This window comes from Lactuca serriola, chromosome 1 (genome assembly GCF_051521515.1).
Source record: "Lactuca serriola cultivar US96UC23 chromosome 1, Lser_US96UC23_V15, whole genome shotgun sequence".
NCBI lineage: Eukaryota > Viridiplantae > Streptophyta > Magnoliopsida > Asterales > Asteraceae > Lactuca > Lactuca serriola.
Window position 1 is genome coordinate 15,707,712 of NC_136408.1, and position 21,978 is coordinate 15,729,689.

At 35.4% G+C, this 21,978-nt stretch overlaps 2 protein-coding genes across 2 annotated transcripts; both read right to left on the bottom strand.

The window, feature by feature from the left end:
* Positions 1-9,533: 9,533 nt before the first annotated feature.
* On the bottom strand, positions 9,534-12,697 carry NRP1 (NAP1-related protein 1). The gene is made up of 10 exons (XM_079004767.1): positions 12,403-12,697; positions 11,970-12,092; positions 11,839-11,889; positions 11,385-11,456; positions 10,933-11,046; positions 10,648-10,709; positions 10,494-10,554; positions 10,355-10,411; positions 10,203-10,238; positions 9,534-9,837 (listed from the first exon to the last, which is right to left on the bottom strand). Exons 1-10 carry the CDS (start codon positions 12,529-12,531, stop codon positions 9,772-9,774), a joined length of 771 nt encoding a protein of 256 aa, XP_078860893.1. The 5' UTR covers positions 12,532-12,697; the 3' UTR covers positions 9,534-9,771.
* An 889-nt stretch (positions 12,698-13,586) lies between these two features.
* On the bottom strand, positions 13,587-14,378 carry LOC145051922 (uncharacterized). The gene is made up of 2 exons (XM_078999753.1): positions 14,159-14,378; positions 13,587-13,960 (listed from the first exon to the last, which is right to left on the bottom strand). The coding sequence occupies exons 1-2, from the start codon at positions 14,376-14,378 to the stop codon at positions 13,587-13,589; spliced, it is 594 nt and encodes a 197-aa protein (XP_078855879.1).
* Between the last annotated feature and the right edge of the window lie 7,600 nt (positions 14,379-21,978).

Genomic DNA, 21,978 nt, shown 5'->3' on the forward strand with positions numbered 1-21,978 from the left:
AAAAAAAATATTTTTTGTTGAATTTTGACCGTTTGCAAACGGTAATACAATTTTTGTTGAATTTTGACCGTTTGAATTTTGAATTTTTGTTGAATTTTGGCCGTAGTGTGGCCTCAACCGCACCTGGACTGCACCCAGGGGCGGTATTCGTGCTTATGTGGCAAGGGGAGTGCAGCCTCAGCCGCAACCACTCAGCCTGGTCTTATACCACCTCTCTTCTCCTTTCCCATTTTACCCCCTAAATCATTTTACTCTTATAGGAAAGTGACGAAAATCCATAAATAATTACAAGAAATTACACCATCTCTTTTTTTAGTTTGGGTCAAAACTTTAACCAAATCTCAATCATCCATTTAGACCATTAAATGACTAAGATTTAACCTCCCAGTCCTCACAAATTTTTGTGTCCTCACCCGATCCTCTCTCTCTCTCTCTCTCTCTCTCTCTCTCTCTCTCTCTATATATATATATATATATATATATATATATATATATATATATATAAAGGAAAGAGAGTATGCAAATAATTGTTTAGTATGTGTACGAAGAGTTTCCACCTCTCTAAAGTGGGTTTTCTTTGAATTCAATTTGGCTCCTTGTTTCTCAGAATTGATCATTGCTACTACCAATGTTCTTCTAAATTAACAGGGCTATCAACTAGTATCAGAACCAATGGTCGCTACTAAATAAGATGTTGCAACCAATAAAATATTGGATAATGTGAGGAGGCATGGAGAATAGTACAATAAGAGATTCAAAAGTAAGGGGTTATGATTCAACATCACACAGGGTCATTGTTAATTTTGAAACGTAACTGGGAAAGGATGATATAGTCGAAGAATAAATCCAAAAAGTTGTCTCAAAGAACACAGAAAAAGATGGAGTGCACCTAAACCATGGGAATAAACTCATAGAGGAAGGGTCTAGTAGTGGTTCTAGAATGGAAGGATAAGAAACCCCTAAAGTGATTTTCATCGATCTAACACCTTGTTCACGAGTTTAACTTAACGAGGAAAAGGAAAAGGAAATGGGTGGAAGTGAGAAGAAATTAAAAGAAGTTGATGTTCCCAAATTTTCATTAGATGAGGGAAGTGGAAGAAAATGGAAGGATCACGCTCCTTCCTAACTTTCCTTCTGATTTGGAAGGATTCGGAGAGAAAGAACAAAATGTTTAATTTCCTTCTCACTTCTCACCAACTCGGTGACACAAAATACAAATTTATTTTCCTTTCCTTTCTTTTCTTTTATCTCCTTACAGTCTTTTCCTTTCCTTTCTTTTCTTTGCTAAAACTCGGGAACTGGGTGCGAAGCAGAACGAGAAAGGAGGATTCGGTACTGCCAATATTCCCAACATATAGGGTTGCATGCTTTGATGCTAATATGAGATTAGGGGAAGATATGATTATAGACATCATAATATGAATATGCCCTCCTTCGACGGGTCTGATCCTAATAGGTGGATCCTCCAAGCTGAGTGTTATTTCACAATTTATCAACTGATCAACGAGGAGAAGATAAAGTTTAATGTACCAAAATTTTCGAGTAAAAATTTTCACTTTATATAATTCAAAACCATTCATACATGATCTCAAAAGATGATTGACATAAGAGTATTCTCAAAACATTAGAGTAAAATCATAAATAATCATTGTGGAATAAATCTTCAGGGGATGTCGTACAATCAATTCGGGCTCTTCCTTTTAAAACTGGAAGTACCTGAAAATGTTCAAACCACAAACTGTAAGCACAAAGCTTAGTAAGTTCCCCAAAATACCACTTACCATGCATATATGCCAGATAGAGGTTGTGTTGGGTCTATTTTACCCCCAAGTCTATTTCAACTCATGTGTCAGCAGTAAGGCTGTACCGGGTCTATTTCACCCCTGAGTCCATTTCAACTCATATGCCAGTGCAAGTCTCTATCAAGTCTATTTCACCCCCGAGTCTATTTGAACTCATATTGTAACACCGTGAAAATTTACAACCAATTTAAACTTTTCAAAAACAACCCATATTCATTAAGTTATTACAAAAAGGTTTTCAGTTCATTTATTATCAGAGTATCCCAGAAACATCAACATAAAACTGAGGAGCGGTACGATCACGCCTTCGCCTTGCCACGGTTTCCTGAAGTACCTGAAATAATACACTGAAACTGTAAGCCCAAAAGCTTAGTGAGTTACCCCCAAAATACCAACCACAATACCACACACATAACATATCATATCATAAACAAAACAGTCATGCATATCAAGTCTACAGTGTGACTGGTCCGCCTGCACCAGGCCTTCAGTCCACTCGATCCACTCTCTCTCCGAGTCTACAGTATGACTCGTCCGCCCGCACCGGGCCTTCAGTCCACTTGGTCCACTCTCTGAGTCTACAGTATGACTGGTCCACCCGCACCGGGCCTTCAGTCTGTCTAGTCCACTCTCCGAGCCTCGGCACGTCTGGTCCGCCCTCTTGGGCCTTCAGCCTATTCGGACCGCTCGTCGGGCCTTCAGCCTATTCGGACCGCTCGTCGGGCCTTCGGTCTAATCAGTCCGCCCTGAGTATGTTGGCCTACAACACAAAGCAGTACCCGCCTCAACCCAACCCCAGTCCAACAACCGTGTGCATATAAACATATAATCATATAACATCTCACAACTAATCAAACTGATCCAGCATATCACATAACATAGCAACATCCTAACCAAGATACAGACCTAACCGGTCACTAGCATAGCATCATCCTATATACCAGGATACCGACCTTAACCAGGTCTCTAACATATACCATCCTAACTACCAGGATGCAGACATAGCAAAGCAATAAGATAACAACAACCACCCGGATTTCCATCCGATAAAAGGTCGGCCTTGGTGCCTTAGACCCTGTTGATATAGAGAGGATAACTCACCTGCAACTGCGACTTGAAGAAATAAGACCACACTGCTCCGACCACCAGCACGAACTCCACCACTGATCATTAACAAATAACCAAAACCAATAAACACCAATAATTACCAAAATATCCTTGGAAGTCAAACTGGTCAACCCTTGGTCCAAGTTAAAGTTCTCAGTCAAAGTCAACCTTCCTGGTTGACCCTACTCGCCGAGTCAACCTGTCGACTCGTCGAGTTCCTTTACTCAGAACTCCCATAATACGACTCAACTCGCCGAGTCGCCCCAAGACTCGTCGAGTCCAACAACCTCAGAGTCCTATCCTGCTTAACTCACCAAGTCATTCCTCAACTCACCGATTCGAGGCTTAACCAGAAAAGGTTAGGGTTCCACGACCAGACTCCAAGAACAGACTCGCCGAGTCCAAAACGTGACATCTTCATTCAGACGATTTCAGGCCATTTCATTGTTTCCAATACATAGATCTGGACTCCTAGGGCCAGATTCACATGTAAAGTTTCCAACTTTACGTGCATGCAAGGCTCAACAAGCTCTAATCAAGCTACAAGGAGGTTTTGGGACAAAGATACTCTAAATCAAGCCCCATGGCTGATGCTTTAAGCTTCCATGGCTCACTATTAACCTAGATCTGAAGTTGCAACTTCAGATCTAACCTCTAAACCCGAAATGGATTCTAATCAAGCAAAAATTCCCAAAACAACAACCAAGAATGGATCTGGAAGGAGAAAACTCAAGGTAACGACTTGTTACCTCAGAAATGTGCCTAAGAAGGAGTAGATTCCGGATCTACAATGATCCATCGATGCTAGCCTCTTGATCTTCTAACTTTCTCCTCTTACATTCTTCTTCCAAGCTCAAACTTTAACAATGGAGGCTCACACACACTAATTAGGGTTTATGGAACTCAAATGGGCAGTAAAGAGGCTGAGGGTGGCTATAATATGCTTTATATAGGGCAAAACTCCCGGAATTAGGGTTTTCTCCCTTCAGCACCAACTCGTCGAGTCCACTTCCGACTCGCCGAGTTGTTCAGTTAACACATGACCAGAATCGCGACTCGACTCGCTGAGTCTATCCATCGACTCGCCGAGTCGACCTTCCTTATTTACACTAAGAACCCTGAACTTGCACTTCTGAACTCGGGGTGTTACACCTATGTCAACATAAGGTTCTACCAGGTCTATTTCACCCCATATACATATAGCAAACAGGCACATAGGCATACAACACATATAATATGAGTCACAAAGACTACAAGCACATTCAATCCCTATTGTCCTATAGTATAGTGAGAAAACTCACATGAACTACTCATCGGAAGCTCAAACGCCACCTCAACAATAGAACAGACAACCTAAGCATCCTAAAGCTAAATCGAATCAATCCTTAGCCAAAAGCTCAAATCTACTCAAGTTTGACAAAAAGTCAAACTTGTCAAAAAAGTCAAAGTCAAACAGTTAACATGCAGACCATTGCCACGTCATGGCCTTCCTTGGCCACGCCGTGCCCATGCCAGGACAAAACAGTCGAGGTTTCAAACTCCGGCACGCCGTGGGAAACTGCCTAAAGTGTCATTTCTTTACTAAGAACTTAATCCTAGGGGTGACAATCCCAACCCAAACCTACCAACCCAACCCAATAAGTAGCAGGTTGGGTTGAGATTTTAAAACCATTTAATTAAATGGGTCAACCCCCGTTGACCCATTTAATTAAATGGTTGGGTTAGGGTTAAAATTCCTAACCCATTTACAACCCGCCAACACATTTAAAAACTTTAAATATTTTTTTATTTATATTTGTATAGTATTATTATTTATTGATCATTATATTTTGATTATTTTTTATTTATCAAAAACCATGGGTCAGTAACCATTACTGGAATTCGAGTTGGTAAAAATGATAGCCGAGTTGTGTAAAATTTAGAAATTAAAGATTTATAATGTTTTATGGTTGTAAACACTTATTTGTGTTTGTATTATGAGCCTATAAAGTTATTGTTGTATATTTTTCACACTTGAACAATGATTATAAATTTAAATTGTATTGAATTTTATTTGAAGAATTATTTGATTTTTAAGGAGTTTTTTGTGAAAATTTAAACGGATCAACCCAGGTTTATCCTGTTTAGTAAATAGGTCGGGTTGCTAAAACAATAAATAGGCCAACCCGATTTCAGCCCATTTACTAAAAAATTTGGGTTGGGTTGGGAATTCTCAACCTGTTTATTTAGATAGGTTGGATTGGATAGAGGTTTTCAACCCATTTTGTTAAGCGGGTCAACCTGTTTATGACCCAATCCAGCCCCTTGCCACCCCTACTTAATCCTTACATATCGAAATCCAAAACTTCATATCTACTCCTTCTCAATGACTTAATGGATAAAGTTTCCAACTTTATCCTTTTTATCCATTGAGATTTCATCCAAAGGTAAAATCATGAACCCTAAGTCCAATAAGCACTTAATATGACCAAAACTCAAACATGGGATCAAGAAGACTCAAGCTAATACCTTTTTCTCATTAACTGAAAAGTTCAAGACCATGAGAAAACCATATCAAGCTCTATAGTTCCTCAAACTCCAAGAGAACCCAAGAATGGGACCAAAACATCCAAAAATGGGCTCAAACATAAACAGGAAACACAAAGGTCAAGATATGAACTTTATACCTCCAATAACTCAAAAAAGTGGAGAAGATGTTGGATCCAAGTTTGTTCCTTGCTTCCTTGCACCAAGATAAACTTCTTTCTTCTTCAAGTTTCACCAAAAGAAGACATTGACCTCAAGATCAAGCTACCAAGCTCATTTCCATGGAATAGAAGCTAAGGTATCAAAATGAAGGGATGGAGGTTGAAGAAGATGACCTAGAATGGGGGTTAATATACTTAAATATGGGAGCAGCCCTAAATTACGTGGTCTTGGACCTGAACAGCTGCCACATTATGGTGGCCTTACCCCACGCCATGGTGGCTCCATAAAATGCACGTTCCTTTTTTACATGGACACGTCGTGGGCATCCTTGCACCACGTCGTGGCACAAAGTTTTCTTCAAAACTCCATCTTTCGTCCTTGATGACAAAAGGCTTAACCAACCTGGAACACGTGTGTTACATAAAGGCAACCATATTGAACCTCAACGGCGATTCCCTAGCCTGGTATCGTTGGTCGAACAAACAACATCCCCTAACCACATAGGAGGAGTTAAAAACCCTATTTCTGAAGAAGTTTTGACCGATACATGGTGGTGATTTATATGAGCAGTGGTCGTCTCTTGAGCAAATGGGAACGATATGGAAGTTCATACGAAGGTTCATCAAACTGGACGCTCCCCGGACAACGCCTTTGATCGTATTAGAATTGGTCAGCTTCATCGAGGGACTGAAGCCCATCATCAAAAATGAATTTAGAATTTGGGCTTCAAATGATTTGGGTCGAGTAATGGACCTTGTCTAGAATATATACCAAGACTATTAAAACCAAGAGAAACAAAGAGAAATTTAAGTATGTCTTAAACCAACAAAACTCAACTGTCAAATTCGTTAACATGTCAGGAACCAAGACGAAACATGGTACATTAATAATGGTGTCTCTATGTAAGTGTGTGTGATGCGAGATGAGGAGATGAGGAGCCACAAGACGAAATATGGTATATTAATAATGGTGTCTCGAAGCACATGACATGGCACAAGTGTTACGTAAGAGTCTACAAGGAAACAATTTATCAACTGAATGGAAAATGGAAGCTAGACATCTTGACATCTTGAATCCAAATCTAATGGTATTGATTCTTGTTAATATCCTTTGATTTCAACTTGATTTTATATAAAAAAAATAATAATAATAACACACATTTTTTTCACATTAGGTTCACACACTTATTGGGGTGGAATGGGTGTAGGATAAGATCATGAGGTACTAAAACTTGTAGTAAATGCAGTTTGTCACCCTGAGGAAGAGTAAGGGTGTATGAAGGATTGGTATAATATTCCATTTAGTATCATCACCATCATGGGGACTACTATGGTATTCCATTCACTATTCAGGCATGTCACCATCAAAGAGAATGCTTAAGGCGACCCCATCTTGTTTTTGTCATAACTTCTTCAATCCAAACTCCAAGTGAGTTTACTCTCTTCTTCTTCTTCTTCTTCTTCTTCTTCTTTATTACACATTAGAATCAAGGAACCATTTATTTCATGTAGTTTAACTTGACCTTTATAAGAAAACTCAAAGGGCATACTTTGAAAATCGAAAACAAACACTACAATAGAGGCTTTGTATTTCCCTATATACTTGGGCATGCTTACTAATGTATTTAATATACTATAATTCATTCCCAGGTTTATTTAACTATATCTTTGTTTGTCCAAAGATTGCTCATTAGAGTAATCTGCTTTATCTCTTTTGCCAAATATAGCAACCTACTCTGTTTTTTTTTTTTTTTTGTATTCATATCCAAGTACTAAGCATTTTGCACTTTTTTACGTCTAATAGATATGATAACGTGTTACAATACAATTTTCTAGTCTCACGCTTTCTAACATAACGAAAGCATGCATTATCAATTTACCATTTCTTTAACATAATTTGAAGCATAATGGTTTCATTCTCTAACATATCATGACTTGTTCAAACATAAGTTTCTCATAAACGTAGTTATTGGATCGTGTTTGTCATAATTTACACCCCCCCCCCCCCCTCCTTTTTTTGTTATATTTATAAACATATATCATATTTTGGTAATAAACATCCAATTATTTATCAACATTTACTTTTAATTTAGGCATTCTTTTAGAACTGATAATAGATTATCATTTATATGATGGTTGTATAATTGGATGTTTGGTCTTAAATGTATTATAATTCTTATATGCAATTAACACTTCAATGGTTTATTAAGTATATCTAAATAACATTCCTTAGTATAATTCATTATCAATTGTTCAAATTATCAATGCTAAGTACATTGCCCTTATCAATACAAATTGCATTGCATTATCAACCGTCCAAATTACCAAGTATATTGTCATTATAAAGTACATTGCATTATCAATTATCCAAAATATCAGTCCTAAGTACATTGCATTAACTACATTTCCACTATAAGTCATAAGTATATTGCATTATCAGTTGTCCAAATTATTAAGTACATTGCCATTATTATTCCTAAGTACATTGATTCATCAATTTCCAAATTATTACTAATAGTTTAATAATGTACTAAATGTAGTTAAATTGCGATGAAAAAACGTATCCAAAAATATAAGTAGATTACCAATACCAATAGCAATTCATAACCATTATAATACAATCATCAGAAGTGTAATTTGCTTACCCAGCAATATTACCTAGGACTAACCAAAATATCATACATCGAACTAACAAACCTACCTAAAACACTATACTTAGGGCAATGCTAACTACAAAAGCAATTTGATCAACATTACAACCTCAACCATGAGAATGACTCCAATTCTCACCACTATCAATATTACCAACATTGTTAACGAGAACATCCTCATATCATGTTTTTCTATTTGCAGTTAGGCATGCATAACGATATCATTGTACAAGTCTGCGTGCATCTCTAACATCATATCGTTGTACTTTTAATTGGAAATGGTATGTCAAGCCACAAGAATGAATCACAAAATTTTAATGGGTCCTATAAAAAAATAGGACAAAAGGGAGTAAATACCTACCCAATGTATCATCTTGATGCTAAAAAATATACCTTAAATTTTGAGAGTCCCCTGAACTTTCTTCTAGGGTTCTAGTTAGTCCATGAAATCAAAAACTAGTTTCAACTGTACGACAACACTTCACGCCTCGCGTATTTTTTATACTTCGAGCCGATGCCCTAATGCTTGAAGTTGGTAATGAACCAATCATTTGAAACGAGGAAGACGAGTACAAATGAGAGGTTTACAGAGTGAGTTAGTGGTGTAATATTGAATATGTCGACCGATGTCATCCAACTCACCCAAACCCTTTACCACGTTATCACATGTTACTTAGGAAACCGATGAAACAAGATGCCATCCCATTTTCATTATTGCTCCTCTATTATATGTAAATAACCCTTGTTTTCAATATTCATTATAGCTCATGAGTTATTTATCATATAACTACTATTAGGGATAAGCATCAGACTAGAACTAGACCAAATCGGACCAAGAACCGAAAACCGATTTAGCAGGAAATGGAGAACTAAAAACCAAACACCCCAATTGTTTTAGTTCGGTTATACAAGTAAGCACGCTCTTTAAGGATATGTTGCATACCAAGCCCGTCCTGAACCGAGCCAAAAACCAAAGAACCTGGTTTTGGTGTCCATTTATTTCCAGTCCATTCTACCATGTCAAATGCTCACCCCTAACTGCTATATCCATTTCTTTTAGTTATTAAAAAATATGAACTAGTATATGTAGTACTTATAGCAACTACTTGCTATTTTGTTTATCATATATGAATACCAATATCATTAAAGATTAAAGGACCAACACAAGCAATACATATCAAAGATTTTCAATTAAACATTCATTTCTAAGTGATCAAATATCAAATATAGCAGGTTAACTGCTATATTTGGTAAAAGAAACCATTCATACGCTGCTAAATGGGTAATTCTTCCAAAATATATACTAGTGTCTAACTTCATTAATGAGCTTAAATGTATAAGTTGTGGGATCATTAGATCAGCATCAAGCGATTTAAAGCTCAAAATTAAACCTTAGAAACTTCACACAATTAACATGACATCTAATTATAGACCTATGAACCGATAAACATCATCTGTCTTTACGTCCACACAGTTATATCTTAAAGCATCTAACCACTAAACTTGAAAACTTTACACCAACACTCATTCATCCTCACCCTCATCTTCTTCTTCTTCACCCTCATCTTCAGATTCATCACTCCCATTTTCCTGTCAAATACCAAAACCAACTCTAATCAACAACAGTCCATTAAGTCATTCTTCTTGCTTTAAGTCAAAAACAAACAACACCTTCATCTATACTATAAGTGCTCCTTTTTACTTAACACACAAACAACTTAATAGAGATAGTTAACAACTTTTTACAGAATTACCCTCATTTGTTTTTTCCTTCCATTTCCTCAAACTGTATCAGAGCATTTTCTCCAGTAATTTTATAACATCATTTATACAGATAGCATTTAATAGAAAAAAGGGCTTAATTCTAATAAAGATTTTAACCAAATGTTATTTTGGTGCTAGTGATTCAGTTAATTTCATAGAATTGATCATGAAAAAAAAAACCAAACTTTTACCTCTTCATCACCTTCAAACTCTTCTTCATCAGCATCCTAAAACAAATAAATTTTTTGCAACAAACAATAAGTAAAAATGTCAACTATGCCCATTAAACGTCCATTGATTATCTATATTCTCAAAATAAGCAAAGACTAACAAGGGATCTTACATTATTGAAATACGTAAGGGGATTAGTCCACAAATCCTCCCTAATGATCTCAGCAACCTGTGAAATATAAATGATTGTAACATTAAATTGATTAAAAGATGTAAAATGATCAAATTATAAAATACACAAAGATTAATACTTCATCATGGATCTCTTCCTCTCCATCTTTCAGTTGAGTTCCACTGAACCAGGAAAAGAAGCTGCATCAAGACATTCAAGAAATACAAAAATTAGGCAAGAAACAGTGTGTATCCACCATAAAGAATTAAATAATAAAAAAAAAAGTCAATAACCTGTCTTCCTCGTGGGCCCGCTTGTTTCCTTTCTTCTCAGGGGCAGCCCCATTAGGAAGTCCCTTCAGAAAAACAAAATATATTAAGATGTTCTTTTTTACTTTTTTACTTTTTTACTTAATGGACTTTGATCACATGACACAATTTTTTAAACTATATGCAAGTGTTTCTTTTGTGCTTAAAGAAGAAAAAGAACAACTTAATGCAGAAAAGTAGGAAAAGAGACTTCCTATATTTTACAAACATTATTAATCAAGACATACGACATGTTAAAAAAAATAATACCATGCCCTCTTTCCACTTTATGGAGGTAGCTGTGATCTTTGTTGTACCCTCATCAAGAAAGGTAAACGTCTTGGTGAGTTTTGTGTCTTCAAAGTATGGATTGGGACTGAAGTTCTGAAAAAAAGTAAATAAAATTCCATAACTATTATTTGTATGAAACTCTCTGAAAAAATAAGACATACAACTGAATGTCTCTTCTCAAAGACATGGATATGATGGAAGAGTCTACATTACAAGAAATGAACTGGACAGAACAGGACAAGCTTTTTAGCTGTATTGCAAAAACAAGGAGTTGAAAAGGGGATTTACGTCTTTTTGGGTGGACAAATAGTTTCTATTTTTGTCCCATTGACATTGATCCGAATCTCAATACAATGCATGTCAAATACAATACAATTTGTTCTGTCATCTCTCGATTTGTGTCATAACAGGGACATTAATATATTACTCACAAATGAGATTGAGTAGCCCAACTTCACATCTTTGCAATCTTCCACCTCCAGAGAAGTTAGATGCTTGAAGATCTAAAAGCAAAAATTGAAACAAGATGATCACTTAACAAGTTAGCATTCATGTACAACCGGAAAAAGTCAACAGATTACAGAGTCTAATACATATAGGGTCTGTTTGGTTCGATGGAATGACAAGGGAATGGAATGTACAAGGTAATGGAGTAAGCAAGATAACGAAATGAATTATTACATTCCATGATCATGTATAGTGGGAATGGAAAAGAAAACCCCGTGGCTAGAGAATAAAAATTAACAAAATGAAAGGAATCATGCTCCTTCAAGAATGGTCTGTTCCATTCCCTTGTTTGTCATTGCAACAGAAAGAACCATTCCGTTCCTTGTTTCCATCATACCAAACACTACCCTAATTCTTTAATTGTGTTAAGGGTTCAACCTTTTGGTCTTCTTCACACAGAAGATCAGAAAGAACAGGATGACTCAAGAACTGCACGAACAAGCAAGATTAGATTTGAGTTATGAAAACTGTTCACTACTCATCGTAATACATCAAATTAGACCACTCACAGCAGTCAGCCAAAAATCAGGAATTGATTTGATGATTTCACTCCGTTTATCATATACTGGCTTTCGAACTTCATTGTATTTCTGTTCCACTTCCAATACTTTATCACTTGCCTCCTCATTGATCTGAATACAGATATACAACAACAATCTATGAATTATATTCCGATCAACCCCACTAAAATACACAACTACTCCCAGTTCACCATATTCGACTTAATCTAATCGAATGTGCATATGTTTAGTAAGACAACTGACAGCCCAAACTAGAACACATTATAAACACGATAATAAGTTTGAAACTATCAAATTTGTAATAAATGCTCTTAGAATGTTAAACAAGAATCATGATTTCCGGACTTTTTTTAAGATAAATGAATTGGGTTTTTTGAAACCCAAATTGAAGATCGATGAACTAGAATATAACGGGAAGTACCTTTTCAAGTTCGTCTTGGACCTCCTGCAACTTTTCGATAGATAGAACAAGTTCGCCATCGATTTGCTCGGCGTTTTCTTCCACGATTTTCTCTGCGATCTTGGGTTTCTTACCCTTGTCAGCCACCATTTTTGAAACAGAGAATTAGCTTTGCTCTCGTCCGAGAGAAATGGTGTGGTTGAAGGAAGAGTTGAGGAGGAGCTTCGTTTAGGGTTTTTGGGAGTTTAAGGAAAAAGTGAAAACGGATGAGTTAGGGTTTTGGGGAGTTTATAATCACCTACTACGAGGCTCTACCTGCGCTCCCCAATACCATCATATGTGTGATGTCCTTGGTAGCGAGAAATTAGGTCCCTTATCCGTTACTTTTTAATCCTTTAAAAGAATGTTTTGATATAAAATTATAGATTACTATGTTATAATCAATGTTTTAAAACCCGGGTTTTTAGTTGATCCGGTGTGATGACCGGTTCATAGGTCAACCGGTTCAACCGGTTGAACCGTTGGGTCTACCCGGTTTATGATTTTTTTCTATTTTTATATATTTTTACTTTCATGCATAATCCATAAACATATAAAACCAATAATTTAATGTCCACAAAGTTTAAACATTGAAAAACATTAAAGAAACCGCAAACGGCTTGTTGTTTTGGCGTTCGATACTTGTATCCAACTATCCAAACCCTATTAAAACGGGTCAATCCGGTTTTAACCGGTTCGATATAAGCGGTCGAACCGCGGTTTAGGGAAAACCCGGCCGGTTCGATCCGGTTCGTATTTTTACAAAAAACCGGTCTCAATTGACCCGCCTTCTACACCGGGTCACGGTCCAACCGGTTCAACCGGCCGGGTCGACCCCGGGTTTAAATGTAAAAATAATTCAATTAAATTATAACTTACTTATTGAGCAATGTTTTGTTTGTAATTTCATAGTGATATAATGATTGGTTGCAATTATGAAATGATAATGGTTTGAATTTGAAATCAGCAATTTGTATTTGTATATATGTTAGAAAGTTATCATTTTGTATAATGCAAATATAAATTTAAAAAAAAAACATAAACATAAATTCATATAAATAATAAAGTTTTACAAAGTTTTTATAAATTTCTAAAAACTTCTTTATACACGACATTGGATGTTTTATTTGATAGTCTACCATGGTTATCTAAAATTTAATCCCTATCTACTTGTGAACTCTAGATAAAGCAACATACAATTGGTCATGTGTAAAAACAGGATCCTTGAGAAACAATCCAACCTTCGATAAAGAGTGACCTTGGCTCTTGTTAATTGTCATTGCAAAACATACAGCCAATGGAAATTGTCTTCTTTGGAATTTGAATGGGATTTTGTTTTCAGTAGGAGTTAAAGACATTCTTGGAATGAAAGTCCGGTTTCCAATATTACTTCCAGATATGATAACTGCCTCGATTACTCGTTTGCCCAATGATACGACTTGTAGTCTAGTGCCATTGCATAAGCCATTTTTCTGATCAATGTTTCTTAATAACATAACCGGAACACCGACTTTTAAAATGAGATTATGGTTTGGCATACCTGAGATTTTAAGACCATTTAAAACATCAGGTGAGTATAAATTTGCATCAAACCGATCAAGGACAAACTCAAATTGGCAAAGGCTATCTGAACTTAAATATTATTTTGGCTCTCCTGGAATCAGTTTTAGCAACTGATCATTTATTACTTGGACAACTTCATTCTTGGGAGCAAGTATTGCTCTTTCTTGAAAACAACCCGCAATGTTGAAGTTTTCAAGAATGGAAGGATATACAAATTTGATTAATGAACCAATGTGATCACATAGATCATTAATGAGAATGTCTTCTGGAATATCAACAATTGCTTCACCATCATCCGGACCACCAAGATTACCTTTTCCTATGTCCAAAAGCCAGTTTGAAAAACCCGTTATTCGATGAACAGCAGATGAATCGCTGCCAACAGTTAACCTCATGTTTTTTGTTAATTTATGGACTTTGCATTGTTGCCATAAATACGAAGAACTTAAAGAAGCGTTAACAATATTTTGTCTACTGCCACCCGGAACAACAGGTAGAATTTGTCTAAAATCACCTCCAAAAACAACCACTTTCCCTCCGAATGGAATATTTGAGTTTTTAGGATCGACAAATCTTAATATTGTTGGATTAGTGTCTAAGTCCATAACTATTTTGGTATGTACTTGACCCGATGGTGCATGGTCCTTTTAGGTTACCTTCACCGAAGCAACTTGATAGGATGAATTATGGAGAAAAATGATTAAATATGATTTATTAATATATTATGAGAATAATATATTAAAGGAGAAATCATATTATTTAAATAATATTAGTCAATAATTAATTGGTAATTAGTTTTGTGACTAAAAGAGATTAATTAAACTTAAGGGACTGGAATTGTAATTATAGGATAATTGCAATTTGGGCCATGGATTGCCTTATATGAAGGAGTGGAAGAATTCTATGGGGAAGCCCATAAGGAAATCGTCCAAGGCCCTAATTAAAGGAGTCCATGGGTTGCTTAGGGCTTAAGCATCCAAATTAGGGTTTCCTTGTTAGATAACCCTAATAGCCTCACTATATATAGAACCCTTAAGGCTCAAAAACGTGGGGAACATCTCTTCTAGGGTTAGAACACGCTTTGGGCAGCCTCCATCCTCTCTCCTCTTCATCCTCTTGCTTATGGTGTTTGTGAACCATTAGAGGAGTGACAATTGTGACTCTAAGCTTTCTAAAGTCAATACAAGGAGATTTGGGATTGTTATTGCTACATAACAATCAAGGTAATATCTTAAACCCATTCTTATGTTAATATGATTACTTGTATGCTAGAATCAGGGTTTATAGTCTTGGATAACTTGCATGTACAATAGAGAAACCTAGATCCAAGAATTAGGGTTTGTATGAACACATAGGATGTTCTTAGGACCAAAACCCATCAGTGGTATCAGAGCCTAGATTGGTTTCTATTGTATTGATGCTTTGTATGTTGAAAAAATTCGATTTTTGTGTTTCTGGGGTCAGAACTCGTCGAGTTTTTTAGATGAACTCGCCGAGTTCATGATGAACTCGACGAGTCCGTGCCTGACTCGACGAGTCGACTGGTCAATGAGAGGGAAAACCGGGATTTCTTGCTGTTTTTGCTTAAGGATAGTTGTCTTATCATATTAGATCAATATTAATCCGATTTTATGATATATTTGACTATATTCTTGATCTAATTGAAGATATTTATCAATTAATAAGATAATTGTTTCCTTATGTGATAATTGATTAATTATTTTGATTAAATTGGTAAATTGTTTTGCAAGAAATCATTAAATAAATCAAATATGGATAATTATGTGATTAAATGTTAATTTAGATTATTTGTTATTTGATTCTTGTTGTTATGAAAAGTTTCATATTTTCCCCTTTAGGTTTTATAGTTTAAATTTGAACCCATAAGTTTTGTTGTTTTGAAATTTAAATAGTTGAAACCCTAATGTTTTGAAAAAGGTTTCAAAACTTGCCCTCAAGTTTTGGAATTTGAATTTTGATTAATTGTTTAATTTTGATGTATATTTAAATTCTAAACCCTAATGTTTTGAAATGTTTCAAAAATTGCCCTCAAGTTTTAGAATTTAAAAGTTGATTAAAAGTTTAATTTAGGAATGTTAAATTCTAAAACCCTAATATTGTTTTGAAAAGTTCAAATCACACCCTTATGGTTTTATTAATTAATTAAGGTGTATAATTAAAAGAGATTTAGTAAATCCATAAAGTCTTGATGTACAATTTAATTGAATTAAAAATATAATTATTAAATTTGACCACCTAGTATTTTAAAAGTTGTAAAATACACCCTATACTATATATAACATTAAAAGTCTAACATTATATATATATATATATATATATATATATATATATATATATGAGTAAAAGTCAGTCTTACCATTAGTAGGCCTCATTCACGAAGCTGGTCTATAAGGGGTGTTTAAGGAAATTGCCTATAAAAAGGCGATTGAATGGGTATCCACTCTTACCCACCGCACTCTTGACTAGTGGAGGGTCGTTAGCCGAACGGGTAGGATAGGACAAAACCTTCTATTATAAGTATAATGAAGTACAAAAGTAACTAAATGTTTTACAAATTCCCAATCTTAGTTACTTAGGCAAAGTGAATTGATGCAATTCCATGAAATTACACTTTGTGCCCTTGCGAAGACGTTAGTGGAGCGTGTGTGGTTTACCGGCACACTAAATGGTTCTAAGCAAAGGTAGCAAAGGGTGACTCAATGTTGGTCATAGTTCGGTGGAGCGTGTGTGGTTTACCGGCACATCGAATAGGTGACTGTAACATGTGAGGGCACCATGTAAGTTTGCATGGTTATTCACACCCAATTTGTGATCCTCGGCATTCCAGTCACAAACAAGAGGGGCATATCGAGATTTAAACATGCCATTGAAATGTTCAATGAATCTCATAGGATCTAGGAGTTTTCATAGATTTAAAACTTAAATTTCTTTTTCGTTTTTCATGGTGGAAATTAGTGAATCGTCATTCACTTACCTTCAAATGTTCTGCAATTTGGGTTACGGCATCCCTCTCCCGAGTTGTAGAATATTGTGTTGGGTCCTAGCCTTAGTATCTCATTTGGGTGATTTACTAAGGACTCAATCAATCAACTAACTTGAATTCGTTTTCTCCCGTTTTGTAGATGTCAAAGTTTGACAACTATGGTCTTCTCAAATCCCGTGGAACATGCATTCCACATGAAGATGATATTCCACGATTCGATCAAGGAACAAGAGATCATACTTCACTTCCTCCACCTCCTCCAATTATTCTCCCTAACCCACAAGTTCGAGGGCTTGAAAAGTTCAAGATCACTCAAGCCCTTTTGGCAAGTAAACATAAAGAAGGAAAGTCGGTGTGTGCACACGTCCTAGGGATGAAGTCACACATTGATAGGTTTAGAATGTTGGGATCCGTTGTCTGTGAGGAGATGGATGTTGATTGGGTTCTTCAGTCACTTCCTAACTCATATAGTGAGTTCGTAAGAGAGTATTATATGATGAACCGCGACGTGACCCTTATAGATCTCACCTATATGCTTATTGCTGCTGAATCAGCAATGGTTTGGCGCAATGGAAAAGCAAAGTTGATTGGTGAATCTGCCTTTAAGACCTCTATGGATATAGACAATGGCAACGAAAGACATGCTATGATCGAAAAGTTTGATCATAAGAGAAAGGCAATGTCTGAAGTAGTTCCATGTCATGTTCCAAAAGAGTCAATTTGCTTTTATTGCCAAGAGAAGGGGCATTGGAGACGAAGCTTCCCCATTTACCTAAGAGATCTAAGAGATGGGAGAGTCGAAATGTATGGCTCTAATATAGGTAAAATCCATTAACTAACTCTTTTAAGCTTCTATTCTAGATTCTTATGGCATAATGTGATAACATTACAATTGATGTTTTGTAGGATCGAAGAAAAGAAAGGAAACTTAAGGGAAGAAGTGAGCAGAATCTAACCGTGAAAGAATGGATTTCGATCGCATTTCTAGAAGATTAGATTCTTGAGCTACTACTTAGAGTTAGAATTAAATAGCTAAGAAAGATGTATTAGCATAGTTTTTCAATGAGTTGCATTGTAAGGACAAAATTTTTCCGCAATAAAATAAATTTTGATTTTATATTATTTATTTATCCTTGCAATGGCGTATATGAAAAATTGATGTTTGAATGTTTCTATTATTAGCAATAATGGATTTGGTTCTTATTATGTTATTTATGGAAAGTCGAGAGTTTACCAAATAGGGAGAGTTTATCATCGCCCAAGTTTCAATTGGACAGAAACTTGGAATCATGCAACTTGGTTGCACGATGAATGAGAAATTTCATATTTGGAAATTAGACTAATTCATTGACAAAGTGTCAAGTGAAGGACTAGGAGATCGAGCACACAAAGTTACGTGTTAATCAAATCCACCATAAGAATAACAAAGATATTCGTCATGATTTACTAAAGGTTTAGTAAATATGATTATACTTATAAGATTAAGTGTAATTCTAAACTAATTGAAAAAGTTTAAATCAATAGCAGAACGAATAAGAAGAATCAAGTAGGCAGAAAAATAAAAGTTTCTTCATTCTAAGAAGAAGGGAGAGTACCTTTTATGCTTTATGATAGGTCTTAATGATTAAGAACCATATCTCAATTGATCCTCTAAGTGAGTCTTAGTATAATTGTATGTCTAAGAAGAGGAATCAAGAATTGAAGAAATGGTTAAATCAAGAGGTCAATCATACTTCGTTCCATAACAAGTCTTAGAGTTAAGATTGTGACAATGAGTGAAAAGTATTAAGAAGGTTTATAACTTTCATCAAACGTGGAAAGTTGTGATGTCTTGGATAAGACAAAGACCAACTAGGACCAATTTATGAAGTGTTTTAGATAAAAGCTACACTAACTCTTGAATATTTGTTTGTCAAGAAATGTTTATCGACAAAAGGATCTTATATGTCAAGGAGTTAGTGGGAGTCTTAATGGTCTTGAAAAGTTTCAAGAACAAATCAAATAGACCTTATCAATCATCACTAACACACGAGTTGAGGTTTACAACCTATCGTGTTGACATTATTTTGTTTCTGTGTCGTTCCACTTGAGTTAATTATGCATGTGAGTCCTATGAGTTCTCATTTGAATGCATAAAAGGCAAGGACCTTGATCAATGGAAAGTACATTGATAAGAAAAGGTGAGCTGCTTAACTACTTGGAAGACATGGTGGGCAGCTGTGCTACCATGAAGGCAAGAAATCGAGATCAAGAAAGTTTGATCCATATGAGTTTGAATTTGTCGTAAACTTTGGTTTTGACAAATTCATATGGATAGGAACAAATACACCGTTTAAATCTAAGTGTCATAAGATTTCCTCCTTCATGAAAATGATTGTGAGGAAATGCTTTCACTAAGAAAGATTTTAAGAGGATAGTGATTGTAAAATTGCATTCTCGAATTCGATCATGGTTACGGTATCCCTTTCCATGATTTGAATTGTGAGGTTTGACAATTAGTCTTAATTGTTTAGACACACATATGAACTATCTAAGGCAAAGGTGTATAAGTTCAAGAAGCATTGATAAAAGATTATCAAAGCACTAAGTATTAGAAATATGAACTTAAAAAATTCAATAAGTAATTTTTTTTTTCTGAAAGTTAAGTTGTTTCTGAATACATGTCAAAGCTAGTGGGAGCATAAGTATTATGTTTATAATAATCATCATGATAGTGGGAGCATAAATGTTATGATTGTATGATTATTAAGGCACATATTGCAAGTTGGCAATATTAATTATAGAAAACAAGAGTTATACCTTGCAAAGTCGTAAGGTTTGTAAAGTTGTTTTGCTATAATTAAGGGAGAGAATATTATGCTTCATTTCAAATCTAAAGGCTTAGGTTATGGAATGTTAATAAATTTAGTCAAAGGTATATAGTGTGTTCTTAAAATTTCGATTATGATTACGGCATTCCTCTTCACAATTCGAATTTTGAGAACATAGCAAATAAAACATTATGCATCGTGTCCCATACGCTTCGAGTATAGGATTGATTGCAAATGCTTTAATGTTTGACCATTCTAAAATTTTCCAAATGTCTAGCGCATTTAGAGGGAAAAGGGACTAGAATCGGTTTTGACTAAAATAATTAAACAACTATCAAAGGACAATCCAAAGTTCGACGAGGATTGGTTGCTTGTGAGTAGTTGGAAGCATGGTATTGGATGGACCATATCGGCATTATTATGAATAGAAAAGATTCTATTAAGAATGAGTTGTCATATGGAAAATATGGAAATGTTTCTATATTGAATGTACCATATCGACGTTATTATAAATAGATAAGATTCTATTAAGAATAAGTTGTCATATGGAAAATATGGAAATGTGTCCATATTAGGAATTGAATACTGAAAATCTATGTCTAGATTAGAAACTTTTATGCAAAAGGATGTTCAAAGGAATGTACTTTGAGTGAAAGACATCATATCTAAGGAATTGTATTGTAACAATCTCCGATAGAGGACTTTGTAATATCATTGGCAATAGTCTTTGTGACTTTGGTGCAGTGATATCACGAAAGGATCATTGCATAAAATGTTAGAATCTAGCATAATCTATAAGTAGCAAGAATTTGATATTCTTTCACTTATAGAAAAAGGATTTGGAGTTGTGAAATGAGAATGATTGGGAATGTGCTCAATTTGGTCTATTTCACAAAGTAAGAACCATAGGTAAACATTGTGTGCATGCTAGGAGCATGAGACAAGTGTAATAATTCAAGTAAGAAGTTGATTACCCGAAACGACAAATAATGAGTAATCGATATGGTGATAAATAAAAGGTGTTTTGTTTATACTCAAAGGTTTGAGGCCATATGGGATTAGTATTATTCTTGTGTTTCAATTTGCATGTTTTGACTTCCAGAATAATTGAATTTATTAAGAATAATCGAATTATTCGAACGGGCCACAGTCGTTCATATGTTGGAAGTAGATATGAATGAAGACTGTCGTGAATTGGTGTGTGGATTGTCTAAACGAGTACTAGACATAAGCAAATGTTTGCTGCAATGTTCATGAGTGCTTATGAATATGAATTTGAGCATTGGATTAAACCCACGCTCACTTGGATCACTCCATGGATTGTGTCACGAGTGATTGGTGAGACGATAACATCTTATATTCTTGAAACCGAGATGTGTGAGTTGTATCTTGCAAATCGGTTGCACATTGATAATATGTAAACGCACTAGTAACTTGGTGTTATAAAACATATTGTTGTGTGTGATTCGGTGAGTAAGTGCAAGCAAGCATTGTATCAAAGTTTATCCGTTCCTTTTATCCAAATTAGGATAAAAGCGATATCTTTGGGCCCCTCGATGATTTTGTGATGACAAACGTAAATGCTCAGCCGGGCTAGGGCTAATTTGATTTGTTCAATTAGTCAGTCGTCATAAATCGGGAATCGAGATATAGTACAAAGAGAATGATTTTAAATCATATCTCATATGATATATAGAATGGAGGAATATATGATCCCTTATCTAAGGACACGTGTATCTGATAGGATCAGAGTTGACAGCGGCTTTGGAGAGCTACGATTGCAGATCAGGATCTGAAGTCATACGCAGAATAGTTATTAGACTTATCCAAGTGGGAGACTGTTGGATTAGTGTCTAAGTCCATAACTATTTTGGTATGTACTTGACCCGATGGTGCATGGTCCTTTTGGGTTGCCTTCACCTAAGCAACTTGATAGGATGAATTATGGAGAAAAATGATTAAATATGATTTATTAATATATTATGAGAATAATATATTAAAGGAGAAATCATATTGTTTAATTAACATTAGTCAATAATTAATTGGTAATTAGTTTTGTGACTAAAAGAGATTAATTAAACTTAAGGGACTGGAATTGTAATTATAGGATAATTGCAATTTGGGCCATGGATTGCCTTATATGAAGGAGTGGACGAATTCTATGGGGAAGCCCATAAGGAA